The sequence below is a fragment of the Rhineura floridana genome, chromosome 3, assembly GCF_030035675.1.
Source record: "Rhineura floridana isolate rRhiFlo1 chromosome 3, rRhiFlo1.hap2, whole genome shotgun sequence".
In the NCBI taxonomy this organism is placed as follows: domain Eukaryota; kingdom Metazoa; phylum Chordata; class Lepidosauria; order Squamata; family Rhineuridae; genus Rhineura; species Rhineura floridana.
Window position 1 is genome coordinate 26,374,374 of NC_084482.1, and position 24,853 is coordinate 26,399,226.

Below are 24,853 nucleotides of genomic sequence, written 5' to 3' on the forward strand. Positions count from 1 at the left end.
TCTTGCCCAATAGTGGTAAAAGAGAATTCACATATTTGGAAGTGTGGCTACAACTGTTGTTTCCAAGCTGCTGCCTATGAAAGTCGACCAAACCATGTGTGTTTTCTCTCTGTCCATTATTGCTCACTGGAATTGGGTTGACTGTCAAAGTGAGTTTATAGCAGCCCACAGGGTAGACAGAAACGGCAGAGAATCTTCTTACTCTTACTCAATTCTCAGACCTCTTTCTGAAGGGTCAAATCTGTTAAGAATTTTGGAGCAGCCATGTTAAAAGATAGGGGCAGGGCACTGCAGGCAGGGGGTTGCCAACCCTGCTTGGATATGGATGTCTTTGCAGAGGATCCCTAGTCAAGGTTTACCAACAGCACAATCCATACTATATCTACTCAGAAGTAAGTCTTATTGAGTTCTATGGGGCTTAGTCCCTTAGTGTGTTTAGAATTGCAGCCTTCAGGGGCATCCATCTTTACTCCTGAGTGTTCCCATCTAACATCTCCACAACACTAGACTCCTTTCTTCCTACAGTGGCCTTCTGGTGACTGGCCTGGCCTGGAGGCACTTAAACCCTTCTTGCTGAAAGCAAATGGGCTAGATTAAATGTTCCCCACCTGGGCTCCATATTTTAGCTAAGATTTCTATCTTAATTTCCAATCAGAGAAATTTTTTTCCCATTGTATGCTCTAAACAACTGTGCTTGATGCTTAACGTATCATGCTTAATGACAGCACTAGGGCCCATCCCTGTGACATCGCTCAGGCGCACCCCCTGACATCACTCAGGAGTACCCCCTCTGGCTCTCCCCTGAAATTCAGGGTTTGGGATGCTTCTGACCTGGCAACCCTAATTCCCGCCTTCCATTGTTCTTAGCCAATGAGGGACACCACAGTTGTCCTGGAAAAATGAAGAATTTTAGTCTGCTTGCCTGCTGCATCTGCAGAATCTAGCAAGTTAGAAAACTGCACATGCCCACTTGATCAACACATGCAGCTCCACGCCTTACCCATACACTTTCTGGTTGCGTCAGCAAGGAGAAGCAGCTTTCATCTCAGTTGCCTGTTTCTCAGGATATGTGTCTTAAGTGGTGAATGCAATGGGAGGGTCTGCCTGTCATCATGGAGGATGGAATAAAAGGGTTTGATTCTACCAAACACTCCCTCCCCTGAACAGATACAAGATATAAAAGCAAACCTCTCTGTAGAAAAGGCAGTGATACTAACATTTGCATTTTTCGGCTCTGCACCCACCTTGTTAAATTGTGCTTATTCCTAAGTAAAGTTGCATTGGAATGCAGCCTCACTCACCCTGTTGCCTGATAGAGCCTCTGTTCAGCAATTCAGAAAAGGCTAAAAAGTATTTTTTGATACATACCCTTCTTCAAAATGACTGGCAGGCATCTCTCCACCAAAGATCACCCTACTTCCATCTCCCCAGGGATAGATGTGTGTGTGTGTGTGTGTGCATGCGTATACCTACACGCATGTATATATATACATTCACTAATAGGCAAAAAACCTTGCGGTTTAAGGATGTAGCTATAGCCCACAGCTATTTCTATCAAACTTTAAAAAGAAGGGAAATTGGGCAGCTATAGCGAATGCACCAGGGGAGCAGGAGACCTGACCTCCTCTCTGAGATATTGTACTGCCCAACAAATTGGTCAAAATGCAAACACCATTTGGGTTGGTTTTTCACAGTCCAATCCACTTCCTGTGTAGCTTGGAAGAATTTGGTAACATGTGCCTCTGAGCATATGGTGAGTGGTGGCAACACCTGTCATCTCCAAAGACGGAGAATTACATTGTTGTATGTTTGTTGGTGTTCTTCTTACACTGCTTCTTTCCTGTGTTACTAATGTTTCTACACAGAATGTGAACTAGAAAATTTTATTTCCCTCACTGTTCATCCCAGAAATCTGTGTCAAATTTATTTTTATTAATTTCAAAGCCTTTTTATTGGTCAGTGTCATATGATGGTGAAGACAGCCTTTTGTGTTTCAAATTGGAGGTTACGTCCTATTTCTATTTTGGGTCCATTAACAGTTGAATCTGAAACTGCAGTTTGATGTAAAATCAGACTGATTACAATATGCTGCTACTTCAGCAATGACTCTAGCTGTTGGAAAGAAGAGGATGCATGTTTTCAGCCTGCTATGTTTAAACCATTTCATTTAAGGCAAGGTGAGCACGGTCAATTAAAAACATAGAGCACACCTACCATTTTTCTAGAATATATTTCACCTCCCACTGTTTTATCTTGTGCAAATTGAGACACTCCTGAGGTCCACTGGAGACTATTCTGCAGAAGTCAGTGCCCTTATTCCACAATTATGTTTGGAGTTTTTTTAGTGTAAATTTTGCAAAATGTTGCTGTACTTCACATATTCACAGAAATAGAAACAAAAGAAAATGATTTCCTATAGGAAACTTCACTAAAATTGCAAAGGAAATCAGACATATTCAAAGTGACCATCTGAACTGTATCAACTGTCTTAATAATGTTGCTTCCTCCCTGCTAAAACAAGATCAGCACAGCACATGTCTTGTTTCTGTTATTTGGGCTCATTGCAGGTGTTGCCACCACTCACCATATGCTCAGAGGCACATGTTACCAAATTCTTCCAAGCTACACAGGAAGTGGATTGGACTGTGAAAGACCAACCCAAATGGTGTTTGCATTTTGACCAATTTGTAGGGTAGTACAATATCTCAGAGAGGAGTTCAGGTCTCCTGCTCCCCTGGTGCATTCGCTATAGCTGCCCAATTTCCCTTCTTTTTAAAGTTTGATAGAAATAGCTGTGGGCTATAGGTACATTCTTAAACCGCAAGGTTTTTTTGCCTGTTAGTGAATTTCCCTGCTTTTTAATCCGGGAGGTAAGAAATGGGATCCTGTCCTGTGCAAGTTTGCTGAGAATGGATTGATCATTTGCATGTTTATTGAGTTCAATGGGATTTGCTCCCCTGCAATCATGCTTAGGATAGGTGAAACGGACCACAGAGGATGGGGAGGAGGGAGGAGAGGAAACACGGAGGGAAGGAGGGGGAGGGGAGCTGGAAGGAGGGGGGGTGGAGGACAGGTTTGATCATTTGCATGTTTATTCAATTCAGTGCGATTTACTCCCGTGCAATCATGCTTAGGATAGGTAAAACTGACCAGGTGGGGACGGAGGGAGGGCTGGAGTGGGCAGGGGAGGAGGAAGAAGGAGGAGGGGAGGGGAGGAGGAAGGGAGAGGAGAGGGGAAGGAGAGGAAAAGCAGGTCTGATCATTTGCTTGCTTATTGAGTTCAATGGGATTTACTCCTATGCAATCATGGTTAGGATAGGAAAAACTGACCATGGGGAAAAACGGGAGTATATTGGAGGGGGGCAAAGGAAGCGGGAGAGGAGGGCAGGTTTGATCATTTGCATGCGTATAGAGTTCAATGGTATTTACTTCCATGCAATCATGCTTAAGATAGGTAAAACTGACCATGGGGAGGAGGAAGGGGAGGGGGTGGAGGGGATTAGAAGGGGATGGGAATGGGGAGGGAGGGGTAAGAGGGAGAGGATAGGAGGGAGGAGAAGGGAGGTTGGGTTTGATCATTTGCATACTTCTTGAGTTCAGTGGGATTTATTTCTATGCAATCATATTTGCAAATGGAAATGGACTGCCTTCAAGTCGACCAGACTTATGGTAACCCTTTGAATAGGGTTTTCATGGTAAATGGTATTCAGAGGTGGTTTTACCATTGCCTTCCTCTGACGCTGAGAGGCAGTGACTGGCCCAAGGTCACCCAGTCAGCTTCATGGCTGTGTAGGGATTCAAACCCCGGTCTCCCAGTTCATAGTTCAACACTGACACAGGGGAGGGGCAGGGAGGGGGAGGGGAGGGGCAGGGAGGGGGAGGGGAGGGGCAGGGAGGGGGAGGATATTGGGTGGATGGGCACTGGGCAGAGGGGAAGCCCCTTTCCTTTCCAAATGGAAAACCTTGGGAAAACCTTGTGAATACAGTGGAAGACACACAAAGGGACCTTGTTAGGCTGGAGCACTGGGCTGAAAACAACAGAATGAAATTCAACCGGGATAAATGCAAAGTTCTACACTTGGGAAAAAGAAATCAAATGCACAGTTATAAGATGGGGGATACTTGCAAGAAGGATCCTGGAACTGTCAATGATCACAAGCGGAATATGAGCCAATAGTGTGATGTGGCTGCAAAAAACGCAAATGCAATTTTAGGCTGCATTAACAGAAGTATAGTTTCCAAATCGTGTGAAGTATTAGTTCCCCTCTATTCAGCATTGGTTAGGCCTCATCTTGAATACTGCATCCAGTTCTGGTCTCCGCACTTCAAGAAGGATGCAGACAAACTGGAACATTCATTACATGCCACAGGGGGTTTGGAGCAAGTTTAAAGCAGACTTTTTGGAATCTATTTGTAGCACTATCCTGAAGAGCAGGTGTTTAACAAGCAACAGTAAGAGTCACATGATGACACACTGAACATTTAACAGACATAAATTTTATAATATTTATTGATAAATCACCTAGTATTTAAAGGAAAGGACTGAATTTAGAAGTTAAAGGCTGTAATTCTATGTTCACTTTCACTTCAGGAGTAAGCTGCAATAAACTCAGTGGAACTTACTTCTGGTGATGTGTGTGTATATGTGTGTTCCCACCCGCGCTCTCTCCCACTGCCTGCCTTCCCCACTCGCTGAATCTAGCTTGAGGGAAGGAAAGAGTCAAAAAGTGGGGGGGGGAGCTTTGAAGGATCTTGGCAATTTTTTAAAAGTCTATTCAGAAGCTCTGCTCCACTTACCTGGGAGTAAGCCCCACTGAACTCAATGGGATTTACTTCTGAGTAGACATTTTACCACCTGCCTTCCCTCAAGCTCACTGCTAGCACACAAAAGCACCGCTCCACTTACCTGGGAGTAAGCCCCACTGAACTCAATGGGACTAACTTCTGAGTAGAGTTTTTAAAAAATGCAGAGTCCTTCAAAGCTCCCCCTCCCCCATTTTTTGACTCTTTCCCACTCACCTCCATTCTGCTGCTGCTTTCTCCCTCCGTCAGCCATTTTCTCTCTTTCTCTCACTTGTTTCCTCACACAGAGCAAGCTCAGCAGAAGGCCAGTGTGAGTCACATGTCTCTTGCCCACCAATCACAGGAGCAGACTTCCCCTGCTTCCTTGAAGTAACTGGAAGGGGAGGGGGAGGGAGAGTGAAACTGAAAGAAGTCTTTCTTCTGTGCCTGCGGTATGTTACAATCCACTCCAATGCATTTTTTAATAAATTAATTAAAAATAAACCATGCCTTTTTTTAAATTTAAACCTACTTCAGATGAAGTACTGTGTATGGGGCAAGCTCAGGGATTTGATTAGGGATACCTTACAGTCATCTCTGAGTTGTAATCAACGACAACAGATTACGACCATTTCTCAAGAAAAAAGTCCAAACGGCTTCTAGTTTTTTTCTCTCCCGTTTTTCACTTTAACCTGTGGCTTCTCCGTGGGGGGGTTGTGTATCACCAAGAAAACTTCTAGAGTTGTAGAGCAAGCGATTCTGAATCCAACAGTATAAGACTTGTACGTTTTTGTTTTGAATTGGGACTATAGAAAGCACCAGAAAGGGGTGGGGGCGATATTTTCATTTAACATGGTAGAATGCGAAAAATCCCTACTAACTATAGTATACAGCCACTCTCGTGGCTGTATATAATATTCAATGCAGTGTGGGGTGTAACCTTCCCCCCCTTAAGACTAATAGGAATGGAACAGCTACCCTGTCTAATGCTATCACAGCTTGCCAGGTCTCTAGAATTCACTGCATTTTTATTTTCTTTTTTAAAAAAAGGCCAGCACCCAGGTCTCCATCATGTTCCTATCATAGAAGGCTCCATTTCCCCTCTCTCTGATCGGATAGGTGAGAATCAGTGTACTAAAGACACTTCTTACACACTCAGACATGCTCCCTTTAGATAAGATGATTGACAGAACTGATAATATTGAAATCTTGATTTCTATCTGCGTTAAAAGTTGTATGATTTTTATAGCACTGCATTGACTTGCTTTATGTTTGTTGTGTTTTTATTGTTTTTACATTGATTGTGCATTTTTTACTGTTTTTAATATGTTTGTAAGCTGCCCTGAACTCTGTTTTTAACAGGATATAAATCCTCTTAATAAATAAATATTCCATAATAGGCATTTAAGGTTGAAAACGAAGGATTTTTTTAAATCTTCAAATCCTCCCCCAGTTTTTGGTGGTAATTGCTAGGCACAAAACAGAACTGGACAATGCAACTTTTAATATAATTTGCCTAATCAAGACATTGGAGCCAGTGTGGTGTAGTGGTTAAAGTGTTGGACTACGACCTGGGAGATCAGGGTTCGAATCCCCATATAGCCATGAAGCTCACTGGGTGACTTTGGGCCAGTCACTGTCCCTCAGCCTCATGAAAACCCTATTCATAGGGTTGCCATAAGTCGGAATCGACTTGAAGGCAGTACATTTACATTTAATCAAGACATGATTTGCATAATATGCAAATTATGCAACTAATTTATAATTTGCATAATATGCAGATCAGCCTGCCCTGATTTGTGGAATTGGAATATGGCGACCCTAGTTTTGTGGCACCTTAAAAACAAATAAATTTATTATGGCATAAGCTTTCATAGACCACAGACCACTTCATTAGATGCACGAAGTGTAATCCTAAATTAGAAAGCAAATATACACTTGGCGGCGGTGGGGAAGAATGTAGAGAAGTGAGGGAAATGTATTTATTTATTTATTACATTTATATACCGCCCCATAGCCAAAGCTCTCTGGGCGGTTTACAGCAATTAAAAACATTAAAAACAACATGAAATTTAACAAGAACAGTGACTTGAAAGCAAATCAGTTATGGTGACCAATTGACAAGGCAGTGTTGGTGTAACACAAACATCTTGGCAGTGGTTTATCACATATCATGTGATAAAAAATGGTGATCTCAACTCGAGACACAGATGCTAATTCAACTGAGAGTAACTGCTGTGGAGAAGCGGGGGGGGAGGGCAGCAAGCATGGGGGGGTTGTCCTCCTTCATAGTCTGCTTGTGGAATTCCTGGAAGTATCTGGCTGGCTACGGTGGAAACACTGGCCCTGTTCACACTTTACATTCAACGAGTGTACAGCCTCTGTACCTGGGTACACAAGTAGCTGGGCTGTACACTCGTACAGTAATTCACATGTAACTTCAACAAGTGTACAGTCTCCGTTATATACACATATGCTGCCAGGAAAAGAAAATGGCTTCAATTACACTTATTAAATGTGCCATTGAAGCAATTCCCTTTTACTGGCAACAAGACAAGGCATGCTGGGTCTGTTATACTTCCTGAAACTGTTTCCTGTCAAGGGGTACATTCCATAGAAAGAATTTTGGCAGAAACAGGAATGTACTTTTACTCTTCATTTACTCTTCATTTTTCCTGCAGATTCTTAAGTTTTTAAAATTAAAACACCAACTTTTTAAAATACCAGCCTGTAACTATCATAATTATAGCTATTAAAATATTGCATTTTTCATTGCCTGTTATTAATGTATAGTTTTTTATGTAAGCTTTCATGGAACAATCCTATACATGTATATACAGTCCTATAGAGATCAATAGGACTTACTCTTAGATAAATCTGTGAAAGTGCAGACTTAAATATATTGAATATTTATATATGAAAATATTTTGAGGATTGGGCTGCAACAAAAACAAGCTGCTTAAAAGAGTATAAACTGAAACTATTCTTCCAACATGGTACACCTGATTCTTTCTTGAGGACATCATGTTTTAATACACAAAACTACACTCAAAGTATAAATGTGGGGGAAATTATTTATCAGTTGGGCTTTCCAGCCTGCTGCTCCCACTGTAACATACTCTGTCCCCTGGAAAGCCTTTCCTGGTATTTGGGAAAGCTCTGCGCTGTGGTTTTTATGGTTTTTCAGTGGAAATTTTTGTAGCTCAGTATCAAAAAGTGATCATCAGTATCTCTTTTTATGGTCTATGTCATAATGTTTAGCTTTTGGATAGCACTTTAAATGCAGAAAGTAGATCAAAATGTATTGGTGTATCTCAGGATGACCCGCAGAAGATCAGTGAGGATTTCAGACTCCTGTTTCACAATGAAAACAAGAAAATGACCACCCCACCATTATACTGCTGAAAAGAAGAAAATGGGGGGGGGGGTAATCAGGAGTGGATTTTTGTGTGGAAATACTGTGAGCTCAGTTCAATTTTGGAACTCAAAACAAATTCCTGGGCTAAGAATTATTTAACTATAAGAGTATATATTTTGTGGCTTGCTTTGGTTGGTGGATCTTGGGTTTTTGTAATAATAATATTTTTTTTAAAAAATCAGTACCAAAAACCTGAAGTCTAACCATCCTGATCTAGAGTATGAGATCCTGATCTAGTCTAACCATGAAGTCTAACCATCCTTATTTAGAGTATTTGCCACCCTGGGCTCCTGCTGGGAGGAAGGGCAGGATATAAATCAAATAATAAATAAATAAATAAAATATTACAACCCTACAAGGCAGGTTTGTGTTGCCATGAAACCATGTGATGCAGCTACTTCTGACAGGTTTCTAATGGTGGCAGCCATTATCATGCGTTTGACTATTAGGTGTGTCTGATAGGAAAGAGTCCTAGATCTAGCTAACTAGCTATGTTGGAGCAGCCGGCACTGGTCCCAGTGCTAGCCCTCATGCTGGTTGAGAGGAGAGACAAAAAAAAGATGTCTGCTCCCCTCTCGAGAAAGAAGAAGACAACTGGAAGGAGGGAAGGAACTGAGATCAACATCCCTTTATTGAGCATTTGTTCCAATTTGTTTATGGGTGGGTAATGTGATCACGAGCATTCAACCTGATTTTTTTTTCCAGGGTGTTCACAGGTCTTCGGAGTGCACTGTCGGTGTTCACCACAGCAACAGGAGAATGACAGAAGAAATGCATTAGGCAGGCAATCTGTTTCTGGCTGGACTCAGTCACTTCCGACTGCAGGAGGTTTGTAGCACAGTGAGAAAGTCAACACAAAAAGTCCCTATGCATAGAAATCAAACACGTAAAGAAAACGGGGTTTAGGCTAACCTAAAGTTTTCCCTCAAAGCCTTTTTTTTTAAATGTGCATGGCATTTTTATTTTGATTATGGAGAAGTGACACAGTCCAGAAACTTGCTTACCACCTCCCCTTGCTCTCCGTGTGAAGCAGCGGAGGAGCTTCTGCTCTTTAAGGGTTAACAAACGACAACGGAAGGAAAGAGTGGAAGAAGGACTTCCTGTTCCTGTCCCGCCTTTCTGAAAGAAATGCAGTGCGGAAGGGAAGGAATCCCTCTTTCTTTGCAGCAATGTTAGAGAGGGGGGTTGCACGGAGGGAGCCTGAAACAACAAGGCATACAATTGGGAGCGGAGGGGGATGTTGGAAGAAAGCGAGGACATGCCTCCCTTTAAGCGCCCACTCCCCAGCAGACTCGTAAAATCTGAGAATGCAGTTCTGCCCTGGGTCCCACTCCCATCTGCCTCCTCCCCTGAGCTGGCTGTGTTTGGGGCCAGATCTAAGTATTCCTCGGGAACATCTGGATTTCTGGTGATGAATTTCATGATCTTAAGCGTTTGAGATGTAGACGCCTAATAGAATAGAACTAAGTAGACAATAGTGAGCTCAATAGAAGAGATGGATTGATTCCTTTCTCAACCAGTGTGCCTCCAAGATGTTGCTGGACTACAATTCCCATCTTGCCTGACCATTAGCAATGCTGTCTGAAGCTGATGGGAGTTGTGGTCCAACAACATCTGGAGGCACACTGGTTGAGAAAGGATGCCATAAAGCAGCCTTGTCCAACCTTTGGGTTCCCAGATGTTGCTAGACTGCAACTCCCATCAGCCCCAGCCAGCATGGCCAATGGTCAGGAATTAATGGGAACTGTAGTCCAGCAACATCTGTGGCCCAAAGGTTGGACAAGGCTGCCATAAAGGAAGCCATGGACCTGAACTTACAAGATCTGAACAGGGTGGTTCATAACAGATGCTCTTGGAGGTCACTGATTCACTGGGCCATCATAAGTCATAATCGACTTGAAGGCACATAACAACAAAGTGAGCTCAATGGACTGATTCATTATAAGGCAGCTTCTTCGTGTTTCTTCATTTGTTCTTTGCTTCAGCTTTGATAGTTTAATGTTGAGGTTATTGTTTCAATACCATTCTGCCAGCCCTCCCCAGTTTCCTTTTCTCTTAGAATTAAAGTCACCGTTTAATGTAGAAAAACAAAAACATGGCCCTGCCCTCATTTTTTTAGGGTAGCCTGGCAGACAAACTGTTTACCAAGTGACGTTTTTCCTGAAATGGATGCAAACTGGTGGAAGCTACTTCCCACTCCCTCTTCCTACATGCCATGTGTAAGTTCTCTACTAAATCGGAGGGTATTATCCAGTTTCTCCACACCCTGCATCATTATGGCACATCCACACTGTACATTGCAAGCATATGGCTTCCTCCAAAGAATCCTAGGAGTTGTCGTTTATTAAGGGTGCTGGGAATGTAGCACAGGGAGGAAAAACTATCATCCAGAATTGGTTGGGAGAAGCCATATGCTTTAAATTTGTGTTGAAAGTGCTTTAAATGTATGGTGTGATCATACACTTGTATCATGTCTCCCCTTAGCTTTTTATCTACAGCAAAAATTCCCAAATGTTGTGACTTCCATACCCTTGATCATTTTGATTGCCCTTTTCTGTACCTGTTCCATCTCTGCAAAACTATTTTTGCGGTCAGGCAACCAGAACTGTAGACAGTGTTCCAAGTAGGATCACATCTTAGATTTCTACAATGGCATTATCATATTGGCAGTTTTATTTTCAATCTGTGTCTTAATGGTTCCTCACATGGAATCCCCCAATTTCATAGCAACAACATCAGCATCTTAATTCAAGCATCCACTATGACCTCAAGGTCTCTTTCCTGGTCAGTCACCACCAGTTCAGTTAGGATTTTTTGCTTGATTATGCGTCACTTTACACTTGCTTACATTGAATTGCATTTGCTCTTTCATACCCAAGCCTGTTTGGAGAGTTCCTTTTGGAGTTCCTCACAATCATTACAGTAGGGCCCCGCTTATACAGCGGGTTCCGTTCCGTGACTTTAATGGGGTGCGTCACACGAAAATGACGCCAAAATGACGCAAAAGCATCTTTAAAATTGAAAACGAAAGCCGCCTCATTAGTGGAACGCCGGGAAGCGGAGCGCCGGGAAGTGGCCCCTACTGTATTTGTTTTAAGCCCCCTGAACAATTTGATATCCACGGTAAACTTAGTTACCTCACTTCTCATCCCAAATCCATGCCATCTAGGAACAAGTTTAAGAGTTCAGGTCCTTATACTGATGACTGGTGGGGGCGCTTCTTACATCCCTCCATTAGGATAACTATTCATTTATTTCTGCTCTCTCCTTCCTGATCTTTAAACACTTACTGATCCATAAGATTCCTTCTTATCCCACGATTGCTAAGCTCTGCTCCATGTTTGGTAATTCTGTTTTTAAGAATATTTTCCACTACTTTTCCTGAAACAGATATTAAGCTAAGAGGCCTCTGATTTCCAGGATCCCTTCTGTGTCCTTTTACTTTTAAATTGTAATACCTTTGCCAGTCCATATGGTAGCATGTCTTTGGGAGAAGGTACATATTTTTTGTTAGAATATCAGCAATGTCACATTTGGGTTGTTTTAAGACCTCTCAGGTAGATGCCATCTGGATGTGAGATGATATGTGAACATTGAAGGAAAATATCCTGTTTGCCCCATCTCCAGAGTGTGAGTGGAGGGCAGATGATGTCCACGCCCTGCCTGGGAGAGTTTATGAGGAAAGCAATTGTTTTCTTCTTCCAGGCACTGGTGGCCTTTGAGGAGGTGTCCTTGCCTTTCACTAAGGAGGAATGGGCTCAGCTGAATCCAGGCCAGAGAACTCTGTGCAAGGAGGTCATGCGGGAGATTAATGAGATAGCAACCTCTCTGGACAAAGATTCTTTTGCCCTTAATCAATAGCTATGGAAGGTATGAATTTATCTTGGTGGTGTTTTCAATGAGGGCATTAGAAGGGTGCTGATGGACTTATCCTGGGCTTAAGAACATAACAAGAGACCAGCTGGATGTAACCAAAGGCTTGTGTAGTCCAGGATTCTGTTTTCACAGTGGCCAACCAGGTGCCCACGGAGAGCTCACAAGCAGAACATGAGTGCAACAGCACTCTCCCCACTTGTTTTCCCCATACTGCCCCTGATAATGGTAGCCATCTTAGGAAACGGACGCATCTGCCCTGGGTTCTTTATCTTGATTCTTTTTTGTGGTCAGGCAGGTCTCTTGTTGGGATGCGGGTGGTGGGAACTAAGGACACAAACTAAGGTGGGTAGACCCAGGAGTAGCTGGCAGGGAGGGGGAGGGGCAAGGCAGGAGGTAGTTGGGGCTGTGTGGGCACACCAGGAGGAGTACTGGATTGGCTTCCCCAGTGTGCCCACAGAGCTCTGACTTCCCCATCGCCTTGCCCCTCTCCCTTACAGTAGGTGGTAGCGATGTTACTGCCAGGAGGCTGATGGCCGGCACCCCTCCCAGTTGACTACTCCTGGGCAGGCCAATAGATTTTCACTGTTTAAGGCAGATTCATGTTTATATGTATTCTGCTTGGAAAAGGACATGTAAATTTGAAACCTAACCTCATCTCCTGGCTAGAAAGAGAAGGAGAAGACCTCTTTGTCCAGGGTTTTGCAGAGCAAGAGAGACATACTCAGAGGTGTGATTGGACTGCTCTGTGTTCAGGACTAAATTGTAGAATAAGAGGTGTTTCCCCATCAACATTAGCTAGCACAGGGGTTCCCAAACTTTCCTACCCCCAGGGCTCACTTGAGACACCTAAAAATTACTGAGGCCCACCAATCACAAAATGCTGGTGCAGGGGCAGAGTCAGTCAGAAAATGTTGGCAGAAGGAAGTAAACTATGGCATAATCTGCTGGCAATTCATGACATTTTCTACCAATCCATTTCTGAAAATTGCTAGTTTCTTCGCAATTGCATTTACCTCGGGCAAGGAGTTCTATAGCTTAGCTTTCCTCAAGCTGACATTTGTTATGGATATGGTGCGATAGCCCTCCCATTCTAGACTCCTTCTGGGAGGAAGGGCGGGATGTAAATGCAATTATAAATGATAATAAGATTAGCAGATACTAGAGATTGGGCTTTTTCTGTGCAGGCCCTTCACTTGTGGAATACTTGGGTATCCTTCCCAAGCCATGCATGTGGCTGGCTTTGTTTCAGTTTTTTAACAGCCATTGAAGATCCAGTTGTTTCAAATTGCTCTTATTTGAGATGCTGGATTATTGATGATTGCCTTCTGCTGTTTTGAACTGTGTTATTAATAGTTTGGTTAATTATAGGGACTTCTTAATTGGGATTTTTCAAATTTGCTTAAGTACTGTTTGAAATTATGGTATTTTATTGAAACAATGTTTAATACCTTTTATGTTTATGTGAGACAACTTGGGAGGGTGCTTTACCTTAAAAGGCAGCGTAAATGTTTAAAAATACAATAAAACTCGCAATCAGGTTATTAATTAATTTCCCCTTGGCACACAGTTTGCAAATGACTGCTAACAACCTTTCTGTCTAACCAGAATTCCAACTTCCGTAACTAAAGTAGGTCTCATTGATATCTCTCTCGCTCGTGTGTGTCTCTCCGCTCCCTCTTTTGAAGGTGCTTTAAAACAAAACAAATTATTAGTATCATTTTAAAGTACTGGAATTCCCTGTAGTAACAAATTCAGTTTTATTTGCTGCTCAAATGTTTCTTTTCTTCCTTGTTGCTTGTAGAGAATCGGGTCTCACTACCTATCAAGAAATAGTTTCCTCAGCCTCACTTTGTATAACCCTAGTTAAGGTATTTATGTTTCTTTAATTTTTATGTTTAGGGTCTATGGAACTCCCTACCACAATCTCAAGAGTTCTCAATATGACCCTTTTCCAGTGCCACCATTCCCATAGAATGTCTTTAAAACCTCCTACTAGCTTTATAGAAGAGGGTTACGCATGAAATGGACACCCTGGAAATAGGTTGAAGGGATTTTATGTTCATAAAGTAATACTGATATTTTCATTGGGGTCTTAAAGGTGCTTGATGACAGTTTGTAAAGACTCAGGAGATACTGTTGTTGACCCCTGCTTCTAAGTGGCTTTTCCCTTAGGAACAAATTCCCTAAATCTCCACCCCAGCCAAATTCACCTACAACCCGGTCCAGCTACTGGGAACAACCTTCCTTCAACTCCAAATCTCCTCTAGTTGAACTTCTGGTGGCTTGGACGCTTGAGTTGGTCTGAAAAACCCACCTGTGTAACCTTCCTCTGGTAGGCCTCTCAGCCTCACACAGCCACGGCTTCCTTCTTCCAATATTCATCAGCCAAATATTGTTAGCACTTTGGGGGCAAATAGCTTAATGTTCAGGCCTCTGCTCTGCACTTTCGGGTCAGCTTTCTCTGGCCTCTACCTCACAACTCCCTCATCAACTGCCTTTTCCAATTGCCTTTCCCATTTAACTGCCCATCCTTCACTTTCTGGAGCAACCAGCCAATCAGAGCCTATTGTATCCCAGACCAATCAAAATGAATTTGCATGATCCAGGCTCCGTCTACAAATATTAAAACTGATTGTTCTGACAGAAGGTGAGTTTCAGCATAGTTTTCTTATTCCCTTCTTGGCACACCTGCTTCGCAAATCTGACCCACTATGCATTTCAAATTATCCAGTAGAGCTGCCACCATTTCCTACACCCCTTTTTCCCAGAGAGGAAGACTCTTGGGGGCTGAATTTAGTACTCAGAATTCTGGGATCCTAGGGACAGCACACCCTGCACTTCCCAGCCAGAGCTCCCTTTAATTTACTGTAAGGCCCAAAGCCAGCACGCTCCCTGTATCGCTGGCAACAATCTGAAGAGTCAGCTTTTCTTTAGCACTTGAAAATCCTTTTACTCAGTAGTGGGGAATCCCTGAGTGTCCAAGGCACATGGGATGTCTGAATACCCTGAGAGTTTGACCACCAGACCCACAGAGACCAGATTTCCAATTATAAAATTATTGTTAAGAACAGAGAAAGGAAAAGGAGCAAATTGCTCAAAGCAGAATCTTGAAACAAAAGAAGCTCTTTAGCTCTAGTATCTACCTGATCCTAAGTCGCTTCTTACCTCCAGAATATTGGTCCTCTCAGGTGTAAAGCTGTTTGGCCGGTCAGCTGCAGGCTTTTTCCTTATGGTGGATGGGGAACAAAGGCTGGTTGTCACAGCCCACCTTTTAAGGATATTTCCTCCCACATAGGTTTGAGGGGCACTGGCCTCCCTTGGATGAATTAAAGCTCAGCTCATGTAGTGCATGTAACATGGGACTAACATTATGGGAGGGAGGGAGGGAGGGGTTGTGAGATGCCCTCTGGGCAGAGGAAAGGGCCATATTCCTGTCAGACAGGATCCATCCTAGGTTTGTAAATTCCAGTTGTGCATAAGCACTGGGCTGCCCACCTTAAACAGAGGAACAAGAGAGCAAATTTTTGTCACGATCATCTCGCACCATCTCTTTTCACAGCCTATTACCTAGCAGCTACTGCTGAAATAGCTGTGTACAAGGCCTTGAGCTTTCGCAGTTAAACTCTGATATCAACAGAGGTCCCAAAAATATGTTTTCAAAGTACAAATCATAATATATTCACAGGATTTCATCACCCTTCTTTTTCATTCCATCAGGAGATGGGGGTCAAGACTGAGGGAGAACCATCAGAAGTATCACTGGAAAAAGCTGAGGAGCAGATGCAGGAACAGAAATGAGGAGTCAAGATGGAGCAAAGAGACAAGAGGGGAGACAAACACAGACGCCAGGAAATGAATCCAGAAACCTCTCCGGGTGCTGCATATAAAATTCAACAGGAAACTGAATGAAGTATGAATGCTTGGAATGTGAAAAGAGATTTCAGTACAGCTCAGATCTTACTTCACATCTAAGAGTGCATACAGGGAACAAACCTCATAAATGCTTAGAGTGTGGAAAGAGCTTCAGTCAGAGTAGCCACCTTACTTTGCATCACAGAACTCACACAGGGGACAAACCTTATAAATGCTTGGAGTGTGGAAAGAGCTTCAGTCAGAGTAGCCACCTTACTTTGCATCACAGAACTCACACAGGGGACAAACCTTATAAATGCTTGGAGTGTGGAAAGAGCTTCAGTCAGAATAGCCACCTTACTTTGCATCACAAAACTCACAGAGGGGACAAACCTTATAAATGCTTGGAGTGTGGAAAGAGCTTCACACGGAGTAGCCACCTTACTTTGCATCACAGAACTCACAGAGGGGACAAACCTTATAAATGCTTTGAATGCGGGAAGACTTTTAGTCAGAGTAGCGCCCTTAGTAAACATGAAAGAACTCATACCAAGGACAAACCTTAAAAATGCTTAAGGGACATCAAATAATCCATACAAGGGAAGAGCCATATAAATGATCTGAATTGAGAACTGTTTACTGCTTCTTTGCTAAACTCCAGGTTTTCCTACTTGAGTTTTGCTTGTTCTGGGGCCTTTGCAGCCCAGTTTGGTTTGTTGCCTTCTCTTCCAGGCATCTCTTCTTGCTTTGAAGCTCTCCCTTCCTCAGGTTTGAGGCTCTTTGTGGCCATTGTCCTCTAAGCCGGTCCTTCGGGGCTGGAGCTTTTGCTCATATTTGAACAGGTTTGTTTTTCTAGGTTTTATTTACATACATTTCTTGTTTTAATATTTTTGCTTATTCTCAGGTGAGGTTTAAATTTCAATATTTTATTTTTCCAACCTTTTCCCTTCATCTCTGTTCTTCTGGATCTTAGGACCCTACATTCAACTGGTTCCTTTGAATCCCTGCTGGCATAGGAAGTTATATTCTTTCTTGTCTTTTTTTCTTAATAATTAGGCTAAATGCCTGTGTAGCTGTAACACAGCAGAGTTTTAACTAGTTTGGACTGGTGGAAGGGGTATATGAAAGTAGAGTTACATAATAGTTAAAATTGTTACTAGTTTTGGATGCCATCATTATTGTTTATAACAACTGAATTGCACTTTGTTCTTCTGAATAAAGTTAAGATTACATATCCATATTCTGTTTTGTTTTTCAAGTAATAATTATTTTCATATACTGATCCTTGTTTCTCCCTTCCTCAAGATACAGTAATGTGCTGGGGATTTCTCTTCGATATTATCATGCTTCTGTCTTTCATAGCCTGGTACCGTACTCTGGTATTTAAAGGAAATCCTTCCAAACCAAATACAGTAGGACCCCACTCATATGGTGGGTTACGTTCCAGGCCCCGGCCAAAAAGCAAAAACCACTGGAAAGTGGGGCCCTACTCTATTCCAGCTGACAGCGATCAGCTGTAGCGCAGGGAGCTCCAGGCTCCGTGCTCCAGCTGACAGTGATCAGCTGTAGCGTGGGAAGCTCTAGCCCCTGTGCTCCAGCTGACAGTGATCAGCTGGAGGGCTCGATCAGCTGGAGCGCGGGGAGCTTGCACTCCAGCTGATCATTGTCAGCTGGAGTGCAGCGGCTGGAGCTCCCCATGCTACAGCTGATCGCCCCACTGGCACTGCTGTATTCGCAGAACTCCGAAAAGCGGGGCCCTACTGTACAGCCTTTCAGATCACTCCTTTCCACTGAGGAAAGGACTCCAAAAGGACAGGAGCTGAACTATAACACTGCTCCAGGCGAGGGAATCTTCAGATATCTTCAAGTTCTTTCTGTTGGGATAGTCTGCCTCTGGACAAAAGCACAAAACGTAGTCCAGCTACTGTCACAGCCAGGATGTGAGGAGTAGGGCCTAGTCAGCCTTGGTACCACAATTTTACGACTCTAATTCTGGAACCTGCAGCCCTACAGATATTTCTGGTCTCCCGACTCCTGTCAGCCCCTGTCAGCATGGCCAGTGGTCAGGGATGATGGAAGGGATATTCCAGCAACATCTGGAGGGACAGGGGCTCTACCTTTGGTGGAACTGATGCATATGTACAGCTTAAATTGGCAAGTAAAAATATTTTTGGTTTACAACTGGTAAAAAAAATGTTCTGGATATTTCATAGCTCTTTTAAGCTCTTGTAATAGTTTGGGGGTTGAGGCAGCATATTGTTTCTGTGTTTTCATGGAGTCTGGGCTGATTATGTTGTAACTGCTTTTAGTCTCTTACGCCTGAATGCTGTTTCAAAGCATGTCTAGCATAACAGTTTAGGAGATGTATTCATTTTCCAGGCTGTGTTAATTCGTAGGGGGGGGGGTGTCCCTGTTTCTGTAAGTGCTTTTGTGCACCTTCATGCACACATGAGCGCTTTCATTTCATGCCTCCAAAATCTGTCTCACCGTTTCCTGTTCTGACTAGTGGCTGGTGGAATATATTTTGTGCTGTGTGTTTTTGTCCCCTCCCTTCAGTTTCTACTTCCACCACCCACCATCAGTTCTTGAAACCTGAAGTCCATGGTGCACACGCGCGCACATATTTGTTTACCTGTGCACATACAACTTTTTAAATATACTGGATTCACACAAAAGAGCACTCAAATGTTTTTTAAAAACCAGACAAACGTGTGTCCTGCTCTAAGCCAGGAAACCTTATTTCCGTTGCGGGCATGCACACAGGTATTTCTTAACCTATTTCCATGTGCCTTTTTAAAAAGGCACATTTTTTCAAATGCATGTTTTTTTGACGTACCAGATTTGAACAAAACAGCATTCAAAACATTTTTAAACTATATGTGTCACTCCAAGCTAGGCAAAGCTAGCATACAAGGTGGCTGCTTCCTTTCCTGCTTCTTATACCTGCATGGGCACTTTTTATTTTTAATACAGCTGTTTTGTGCAGGAGCAGTTCTCCACAAAAGAAGTATTTAAAATATTTAAAAACATTACCACAAATGTGCCTTCCACAACAACTGGTGGAAGAAGGCAGGCTGCATCCTTTTGTTTGGGTTGTTGGAAACAGAATGGAAGTAGGGGGTGTGGCAATAGATGGCACCCAGTGAAATGCAATCACTTTTGCTGAGTAACCTACAAGCACATTCTCTACATAATAGGTTAACATGTAATTTTCCATGGGGTTTCTTCCCCTATCAAATGATTTGCGTCTTGGCAAAATCTTTATTAAGCGGAGGGGTCACTTGGAGGAGGAGGAGATTGTGTCGATGCCACACACACAAAATAGACACAAGCTTCAAATCCACATTAAACTCTGGCATGGGGAAGTCCCCGGTTCAAGTGTAAATCTTAAAAAATAGGCATTAAAGTCACCCACAAAGTCAGATGTGCAAAGCAAGGTAGCCAAAACATTTTCAAAATAAAACCAGCAGTTTACCTTATACACACATTCCTGTATTAAAAGTCTAAAAACTACAGAAGTGCAGGGTATATTAATGATAGTCACAGCCATGCCCCCTCCTGCCTTTTTTTGCTGCTGGGTTCAGAATGAGATGCTTTGTAATACTTTCTCCAACAACAACAGACGTTCCTCAGAGTCAATAAGCATGAAAGAGGATGTTAGCTGCTTAGAAGAGTCTTCTCAGTGGCAGAATTAACTCCTTTCATCTTGGCTCCAATAGCAGGAAAGTACAGGAAGCATGCTAGAAGACGTATCTCACTGGCAAACATACTCCCCTTTCATTCTGATTGGCTCCTGCTCACAGGGTTGTTGTTAGGATTAAAGTTGGGGGAAAGACACATGCACACTTCCTTCCGTTCCTTTGAGGAAAGATGGGGCTATAAATCCAACATGCAATTTTGCTGGGTGATTCTCAGCCTAACCCACCTCACTACATACATTCACGTATTAAAATACATATAACTTTAACATGTTTGGGTAGGCTTGCTTAAACTTCCAGTTTCCAAAATTCATTTCGATGAGAAAGAGATGCTTTTTAATACCTTCTCCAACAACAACAGACGCTCTTTGGAGTCAATAAGGATGAAAGAGGATAATGTTAGCTGCTTAGAAGAGACTTCTCATTGGCAGAATTAACTCCTTTCACCTTGGCTCCAATAGCAGGAAAGTACAGGGAGAGTGCTAGAAGACTTACCTCACTGGCAAACACACTCCCTGTGCTTTCCTGCACTTCTCAGATTAAATCTCAAAGTGAACCTGCCCACTGTGTGCCCTCATCTCCTCCCTTTCTTCCTCAAACAACATTCCTCCTCCCTTGTGGTCCCACCCCTTTCAAAGAAAGCAGATGTGTGCCAACATTGCAACCCCCTCTTGTAAAATGGGAGCAAGTGTGGTGTAGTGGTGAAGGTGTTGGACTATGACCTGGGAGACCAGGGTTCGAATCCCCACCCAACCACGAAGCTTGCTGCGTGACCTTGGGCCAGTCACTGGCTCTCAGCAGTCCATTTCCTTTTTTTCTTGTAAAATAAAAATACAAACTTTTGATTCATTTTAATTTTGGCGGGTAAATTTACTTATTATGTAGGCCTCAGCTCCAAAGAATGTTTTCTGGTTTACCATGTAAATTGTAGACAGATTATATGAATAGTATCACAGCCTTGGATCTTCCACAAAACGTACTGAGAAATAATTCTAATTTTCTCTGATTAATGTTTTCACGGACAAAAAAGTATGTGTGCGGGGGGAGGTTCGAAGGCATCCTTTCCTGCCATTTGCAAAGAAAGAAGCACGTCAAATGAAGTTTTCAATTCTCCACCAGGATTTTCTACTCACATAGGAAGCTGCCTTATACTGAGTCAGATCGTTGGTCCATCTGGCCCAGTACTGTCTACACTGATTGGCAGCAGCTCTCCAGAGTTTCAGGCAGGAGTCTTTCGCAGAAGGTCTCTCAGGTTCAGTCCCAGATGGCACCTCTCCTCCCTGGAGATGCCATTGGGGACTCAACCTGAGGGACCATCTGCATGCAAGGCAGATGCCGCAGCAGCCCTTTCCCTGCACTCACAACTTACTCAACTGTGCAGAGATATTAGGAGGCATTCCAGAATTCATCTTAAAACTCCTTATTGCCACGTGGCTCTGCTATATCAGAGCACCAGGGCAAGGCAAGGACAGAACAGTAGATCAAAGGTTGAGAAAAAGGACCTTTCTAGGGACAAACTATTGGTCTCTGAACATGCCATGTTACCAAGTTAAAGAGACACATAAGTAGGACCTCCTGCCAGGCCTGGTGTCAAAGCCCTGCTCAGCCATGTAGCTTGCTGGGTGGCCCCAATTGGGCCAGTAACTGTCTCTCAGTCCAACCTACCTCACAGGGGTGTTGAGACCATACAATGGGGAGGGGAAGAACCATCTTTGAGCTCCTTATAGAAAAGCAAAATATCAGTGAAAATACTAGGAGCTTCCCAGCTACAACTGGAGTGGTGGGGAGGGGGGAATTCACATACAAAAGCCTCAGTACAGACCTGAACAATGGAAGTTTGATTGTAAAAGGATAGGGAAGCTCTAAACACTCTTCTTGCTCTGATCAGTGGGGCAAAGGGAATGAGGGGATGGGGAGGAAACAATTGTTATGTAATTAAGGCTGCAATCCAATTAATTTATTGTGGAGCAAGTCTCATAGAACCCAATGAAGCTTACTTCTGAGTAGATTTTACTGGAAAAACGGAAATGGACTGCCTTCAAGTCAATTCCGACGTATGGATTGCAGCCTAAAAAAGCCAGGAAAGCTGTCTTACCTTCCTTCCTATCTCTACAGCCCATTAGGCTGCAATTCTAACTACAATTACCAGGGAGGAAATGGAAATGGACTGCCTTTAAGTCATCCCGACTTATGGTGACCCTATGAATAGGGTTTTCATGGTAAGCAGTATTCAGAGGGGGTTTACCATTGCCTTCCTCTGAGGCTGAGAGGCAGTGATTGGCCCAAGGTCATCCAGTGAGCTTCATGGCTGTGTGAGGATTTGAACCCTGGTCTCCCAGGTTGTAGTCCTAGGATAGGTAAAACTGACTGTGGAGGGGGGGGCAGGGCGGAGAGGAGGGGGAGGAGGAGGAAGGAGGGGATTGGAGGGGGAGGGGAAGAGAGGGATGAAGGAAGGGGGACAGAAGGGGCAAGAGGGAAGGGATAGGAGGGAGGAGGATGGGAGGGCAGGTTTGACCATTTGCATGCTTTTTTACTTAAGTGGGGTTAACTCCAGTGCAATCATGCTTAGGATAGGTGAAACTGACCTGGTGGAGGGGAGGGGTGGAGGAGGAGGGCAGGAAGGGGGAGGGGCAGGGAGGGGAGGAGATTTGGTGGGTGGGCACTGGGCAGAGGGGAAGCCCCTTTCAAAAAGGAAAACATTGTATCATTCTTTTTCAGGGTTCCCCCCACCTTTTTATTCTACAGCAGGCACATGTAGCCTCCCACCCAAATTTAAACCAAAGATGTCCCTAGCCACATCCACACCAGACCTTTATTCCACTTTAGACAGTCATGGCTTCTCTCACAGAATCCTGGGTAGTTAGTGAAGGGTGCTGAGAGTTGCTAGGAGACACCCTGGTCCCCTCACAGAGCTTCAGACAGAGTGGCTGACTGTTAAACCAGTCTGGCCACTGGAGCTCTGTCAGGGAAAGAGGAGTCTCCTCTCAGCACCCTTTACAAACTACACTTCCCAGGATTCTTTGGGGGAAGCCATGACTGTCTAAAGTGAAATAAAGGCCTGATGTGGGTGTGGCACCCTGATTAGGCAAGCCAAGCAGCTGTGAATCTGGCTTTTAGAACACTGACAGTTGGTTCTTACTGAGCATGCCCGGCCTTATAATTTTCAATGCTAAATTTCTTAAATTAATTAAAAATCAGCCAGGCATTTTTTTTAACTTTTAAACTGCAGAAGATGAAGTTCAGAGTATGGGGCAAAGTCAGTAATAGGATTACAGGTACTCTGTGAATATGGCTGATTTTTAATTAATTTCAACAGATTATGAGAACTCTGACAGAAAAAAGTCCAAAAAGGGTCAGGGTTTTTTTGCTTTCCTTTTACACTTTGAACTCTCTATTCTCTCTGAATGTTTTGTGTATCACCATGAAAATTTAGAAGGTTGTTAAGCAAGCATTTCTGAGTTCAGAACTATACGTTTTGTAAGGTTTTGTTTTGAAATGAGCTTATGGAAGCATCAGAATGGCATGGGGGTATTTTCAATTTAACATTGCGGAATGTGAAAAATCCATGCTGACTGTATAATAAAGAAGATCTTTAACTACCCTGGACTCTGCTAGTGCAGACACATAACGGAAAGGCTAATCCCTCTGGAAGGAAGGAGAAAATGACTGGGTGGCGGGTGGAGGTTAAAGGAGATCAGGTTCTTTGAGTCTGCTGGCCAGAAGGGGGAGAAGCATAGCTGGGATCGGTGGGAGAAACTAAGGCGGCAAGAGTTTTCCCCGGTCTGAAAAGCTCCAATCATCCCGGTGCCTGTTCCTTGCCTTGCTCCCTCTGCAGTGGGACCCAGAGCCTGGCGGCGTCAGAAGGAGCTGATGCGATCTCCCGGGGAAAACCTTTAAAAGCCCCAGCCCAGGCACACAGCTCACTGGTGGGACAAGAGCAGGCTTGCCCGGCCACTGCTGGGCCAAGGACAATCTGTTCAGCCCAGAAATTGGGGTTTGGGGCACAGAACCTGATACAGTGCGCTGAGTGGAGGAGGCAGCTCCCCCTCAGCCGCATCCTTTAAGAAGCCCGTCTCTGCTGGGATAGCAACATGAACCAATCAGATGGAAGCTGAGTGAGAAACAGGTGGCAAGAGGGAGTGCCATGCTTCCAAAAACCTATGTGTCTCTTGCTACACCCATCTAACCTGTGCCAAATTTCTGGGGGAGAAAGGAACTACTTAAACCCCCAGGAAGGAAAAGTACTGAAGATCATCATTGTATAACTTGGTCTTCAAAGCCAGTCCTAAAGCAGGTTCTGTCAATAACTGACAAAAATTTGGCCCTCCATATTAACTTGCATCACCCAGATTCTGGTGGGTCACACAAGCACAGAAAGGTACTGAGGCAAAGTGCCTGTTGCATCAAAGGTCCCTGCATAAATGTAAGGAAGCTGATACATTGTGGAGGTCAAGACCTTGAGCATGTACCAGGACATTCCCAGTTAAAAACTCACCTCATGCATAAACTCACTGGATGGCCTCAAGGTAGGCACTATTCTTGGCCTCAGCCTGACCTCATATCTGTTATCTGAGGATATTAATATTAATGCTAACCTATTTTATAAATTGTCATAAGGATTACTGAGCTTAAGCCTGTGAAGTGCTGCAGGGCAGACAAGAATACCATAGGGTTACTAGCAAATCTGTCCACGGAGGCAAAAACCTGTCATTGCCAGCTCTAAATGTGTAGATAGGTTGATGCTAAGCACAAAGGGAAACCACCATCACCAAGCATTCTCCAAGATAATTTTTCCTTGACCCTCTGACACATGTCCTTTCCATCCATCCGCTATGCTCCAGCCCATCCCTGATGCACCAAAGGAAGGGGGAAATCCAAGATCTGTGAGGGAGAGGGAGGAACCTTTTCCTTTGTGACTTGAAGTGCCATATCAAACTGTAAAGCAGAGTTCAGTTATCCGTCTGCAGAAATTAATAAAGTTATTTCCTACCATTACTGTTATTCTGGGGAAGGGGAACATTTAATTATAAACTTACAGGTAGTCATCAGTTCAATTCTCACCTCAGCCATGAACGCACTACTAGCTGGTTGTTTCTAGGCAAGCCACTCTTTCTAAAGCTCAGCTCATCAGCAATATGGAGATAGCATCAGTGACCTATCTTAAAAGGTTGTTGTAAGGTGTTGAAAAGGATCAAAATGTATGTAAAGAAATTTGAACAATTTAATG

At 43.5% G+C, this 24,853-nt stretch overlaps 1 protein-coding gene across 7 annotated transcripts; it reads left to right on the top strand.

Moving 5' to 3' along the window:
• The first annotated feature begins 8,891 nt into the window (after positions 1-8,891).
• On the top strand, positions 8,892-17,111 carry LOC133382077 (zinc finger protein ZFP2-like). 7 transcript variants are annotated; one of them, XM_061621727.1, is made up of 5 exons: positions 9,321-10,117; positions 10,320-10,419; positions 11,906-12,070; positions 13,878-13,944; positions 15,794-17,111. In XM_061621727.1, exon 5 carries the CDS (start codon positions 15,982-15,984, stop codon positions 16,492-16,494), a length of 513 nt encoding a protein of 170 aa, XP_061477711.1. In that variant the 5' UTR covers positions 9,321-10,117; positions 10,320-10,419; positions 11,906-12,070; positions 13,878-13,944; positions 15,794-15,981; the 3' UTR covers positions 16,495-17,111. The 7 variants fall into 7 exon arrangements, with proteins under 7 accessions (XP_061477713.1, XP_061477716.1, XP_061477711.1 ...); XM_061621728.1 differs by having other exon boundaries at positions 9,321-9,608; XM_061621729.1 differs by lacking the exons at positions 9,321-10,117; positions 10,320-10,419 and adding an exon at positions 8,892-9,028.
• Positions 17,112-24,853: the final 7,742 nt, after the last annotated feature.